Here is a 4170-nt window from a genome sequence, read left to right on the forward strand (position 1 = left end):
CTGCACAAGCATGTACAATATACATGGTATCTTGTCCAACTGAAATGCATGACAAGAACATTTTTTTTAGGCAAACAATAAAATGCTTCCCTTTGTCATTTACTGTTTAGACATACTTTGTGGTTGGTACAACCTGAAACTTTTTTAAAAAAATTAGTTAAAAAACTCAAATTCAGTTGGACATTTGTATTTTTCAGTTCTGCATATGTATTTGAAAGATCTACATATGTATTTACTGGTCTGCATATGTATTTACAGGCCTTTATATGTATTTTCCAGCTTTTTTAGATTTGTATATGTATTTTATGCACAACTATACATATATCTTTCATAACATAAATGAAAACACATTTTTTACTTAAATGAAATACATATATACATTCTGTCAAAGGAGTAAATTAACAAATACTTAATATTCATTCTGTCAAAGGAATAAAATAAGTCATAATATACAAATGCTAAAATAAAATATAATTACATTTATTAAATATACAAATGCAACTACAACATACAATTAAACTCATAAAATACAAATGCCAAAGTAATACAAATGCAACTACAATTCAGATAAACTCCGTTATATTCATTTTTTTGGATTGTATTTATATATTCTGGTTCAAATAAATTCATAAGTTATTACTATGTTCGTGACAAAAACAATTATATTGTTCCGAATATATAAATACAACCCGAAAAAATTACACAACTGGTAAACGCATATCGATCAAAACCACATTTTTGATCAAATGTGAATTAAAATCGAATAACGTTCAAATTGAACGGATAATAGATTTAGATCAATTTTTCAAAATAAATATCGAGAAGAAAAACTTCTACGTTAAAATAAACTATTTCGCACAAAACAATCGACTATTCTAAATTTATCTAAATTTAATATACGAACACAATTTTTTGATTCAATATCTGTAATCGCAGTGTTGATTTTTTTTTTCTTGAAAATTACAAGTTCATCAATTAATTCACACAAAATTTGTTGAAATTCAAATACAAACTCAATTTTTTTTCAATACCTGTACTCGCAGTTCTTTTTAAAAAAATTTAGACCCTTATCAACTCCAAATTCTTCAATCTGTTTTTGAAATTGATTTGAGTTGCTGATAAAGAAAATCACCTTTTGAATTTTGAATTAAGTTATTGTAATTAAAAAGAGTCATTTAAGAAAAAGAAACTTCAAAATTAAATATATGGCATAAATAAACGAACTGTTTATATTTTATTTAACTCAACTGATTTGCGTTAAAAAAGAAACTGTTATTACATTTGTATATGCATTTAAATAACTAACATTATCTAAAATACAAAATACAACTTGCTATTTTTCGTAATTATGAAACAATTACTATGAAAGTTCTAATTGTGAGTATAAATATGCTACTTATGAATTTTTCCATAAATTATTCATTTGTTTTTCAAGCCGAACAAGTTTGTTGTTGTTAGAAAGAGTAACTTACAGGTTTGATACTCACTAAGAAATTAATGTAAGGGTCAATTTTTAAAAATAATTGGTCCATTATTGATTTTTTAAAGTGACACTTATTTTAAACCAAATTAGTCTGGCTCAAGCGATACTTATTGAAAAGGAGGGAGTGTTGAATTTCAGTCGTCTTTTTACACATGCTTCATTTCTTTTGCATTTTTCGAAAAACCTGAGATTGAAAACCCACAATTTATTAGTTTAGTTTAATTTATAGACTTTAAGTTGATTTAGTTTTGGCATTTGAAAATCCCCAACTAACACCCTTCCTATGTACACCCCTACGAGTAAACATATCATGCAATGAGCTATAAACATTAGGGGACATCATCTGCAAATTGCAACATAGCAATGGAATCAATATTGAAAGTTCAGTTTGGAAAAAGAATTCCACAATGATAAAACTAAAGAATATAAAAAGGTTGATAAAGAATATGAAGTATGAGAAAATGACAATAATACATGAATGTATACAAAAATATTGTAAAGTAACCAATACTAAAATCATCATGGAGTATATCAAAACCAAAAAGAAACCAGATGTACCGTGATGTTCAACATAAATTAACCCCAAGAAAGATCATTTTGTTTACAAGAAAAACATCAAGAATCCACCACCAATTGCCAAAAACAAATGATTCAAAATGCCCCAGCTCATCAACTTGTGAGAAGCTGATGGTGATGATGAATCTCGCGAGGCTGGTGCTTTAGCATTGCCTGTTTGATCAGCAGCTGGACTATCAGCAGTAGGAGCGATATCCTTTACTGGTGCTGGTGCTGGAGCTGGCATTGGAGGCAAATCTGTCCCGAAAATGGCTTCAGGAAGAAGCACCTTGTCCACCTGATAAACAGCAACTGGATAAGTAGCACGAACAGCGCTACTAACTTTAGTCCTAGACCATCCAGAGTTAAGGTGAACGGTCCCAGAATCATCTGTGAAGTTCAATGAGTACAAGTTTCCTCCAGCTAATGTACTAACAGGGCTCATGTCACTAAGGTTCTTGAAATCAGCTAGACTGTAGTAACGTGGCAATGCATGGAAAAGGCAAAGGGACTTAAGTTGGTCTGAGGTGAGATTGGAAAGTGAGGGCTTTTTGAGTGAGGTAAAGGCTGAGTCTTTGGGAACAAAAAGAGTGATCCCTTGTTCTGTGTTGTTAGCTTGGGTTTGGAAAGTCTCAATGACTTTAGTCGATTCGAGGTAGTTAAGGAACGTGTGGAAAGGGCCTGCAACGGAGAGTAAGTCCGTAAGGTTCGTGTATTCTGGACCTGGTGCTGGTGCCGGAGCCATGATTGGAGCTCCAATCGCTTTTCCCTTCGCGACTACAGTTGACAATTGAAGGACTAGCAGTAGACTAGTAACAATGAGAACCATGGAATAGCCCATTTTCTCTTAGTGTTGATACACTGCCGATCCCTACAAATTCAAGATCCATGAATGAGTCAACCAAAAACAGAACAAATGGCCATAAATATAGCATTTTCAACTAAAACTAAGCAGAAACTTTGCATCTTTAGCCAACACTAAGCGCAAAATTTGCATCTTTAGCTAAATTTAAGCACAAATTTTGCATCTTTAGCTAAAACTAAGTCAAACAGGACTGATCCAAGTGAATTGCATTTGAGATCGCAAGAATATGTTATCTAGACACCCTTTTAGTTAGATCTCAGCCTTTCCACTACAGAATTTGTTCAGTGTAACTTTTATCTACCCTTTTGGATAGACAAGAAGGTGGTGCATTTTCATAATTACACTAAAAATTCAAGCTTAAATTTTCTTGAGAAAATGATTACGAATTAGTAAAATTGTAACTCATCAACTCAAGGGCTAAATCAGTAAATTCTTGAATTCTTACATAAAGTTGTACATAGAGGTAACATGCAAGACAGAATTAAGTAAATATAACAGTAAAAAAACACCAAGAAAAAGAAACTTCTAGATGTTACAATGTCAATAACAGCTTTTGATGTCTTTGAGGAAAACAATGCAAGTACATTAAGCTGACTGAACAAGAACACAGATCCAGATCCAGTCACAACCCCTTCTCTCCCCCATCCCCCCCCCCCCGCAAAAAAAGAAATAAAAATAAAAGAAAAACCCCACACACATACACAAAAAAACAGTAAACAGGACAAAACAATGCAAATGCTTAGAGAAAAAAATGCAAAGAATAAAAAGAGTAATTATGAGGAAAAACAGACCTTGAAGAGAGAAGCCGAGAGAGAGAGACAAAAGGCCAGAGAGCAAAAGGGTATAGAGTTTGGTGTCCAAAGAGAGTATTTAAAGAAAGAGCATGTGTAAATATTACAACAAATGCAGTGGCATTTGGTGAAGGGAAAAAGGACAAAAGAAAGAAAAAAGGAAAATAAAGAGTAGGTTCAGGGCTTTTGCTTACGTCTATGATTACTAATACTATATGTGCGTTCTTTGGTCCTCATTATTTTATAGTAATAATTTGATAGTTTGTTAATTTTGTGTGTTGAGTGGAAATAACTATGGTGACAAGACTTTAAAGCAAAGTGTTGATGTGCGTTGGCATTTCAATGTCTTCATCTAATTGTTTTAATTTCTTGAACGTTTTCGATGTTTCTTTGTGTGTGATTTGTCTACAAATTTGTATTCTACCCATATGTGTCATTTCTCGATGTACGAGAACTTTACGTTATACTAACAATAG

General features: G+C 32.2%; 1 protein-coding gene across 1 annotated transcript; it reads right to left on the bottom strand.

Moving 5' to 3' along the window:
• Nucleotides 1–1894: 1894 nt before the first annotated feature.
• Nucleotides 1895–3904, bottom strand: LOC107878156 (fasciclin-like arabinogalactan protein 7). Its single transcript, XM_016725068.2, has 2 exons — nucleotides 3695–3904; nucleotides 1895–2909 (listed from the first exon to the last, which is right to left on the bottom strand). The coding sequence occupies exon 2, from the start codon at nucleotides 2877–2879 to the stop codon at nucleotides 2085–2087; it is 795 nt and encodes a 264-aa protein (XP_016580554.2). The 5' UTR covers nucleotides 2880–2909; nucleotides 3695–3904; the 3' UTR covers nucleotides 1895–2084.
• Between the last annotated feature and the right edge of the window lie 266 nt (nucleotides 3905–4170).

This window comes from Capsicum annuum, chromosome 7 (assembly GCF_002878395.1).
Source record: "Capsicum annuum cultivar UCD-10X-F1 chromosome 7, UCD10Xv1.1, whole genome shotgun sequence".
In the NCBI taxonomy this organism is placed as follows: domain Eukaryota; kingdom Viridiplantae; phylum Streptophyta; class Magnoliopsida; order Solanales; family Solanaceae; genus Capsicum; species Capsicum annuum.

Coding starts and splice junctions, on each gene's coding strand:
- LOC107878156 (XM_016725068.2), bottom strand. CDS start 2,879: ATGGGCTATTCCATGGTTCTCATTGTTACTAGTCTACTGCTAGTCCTT.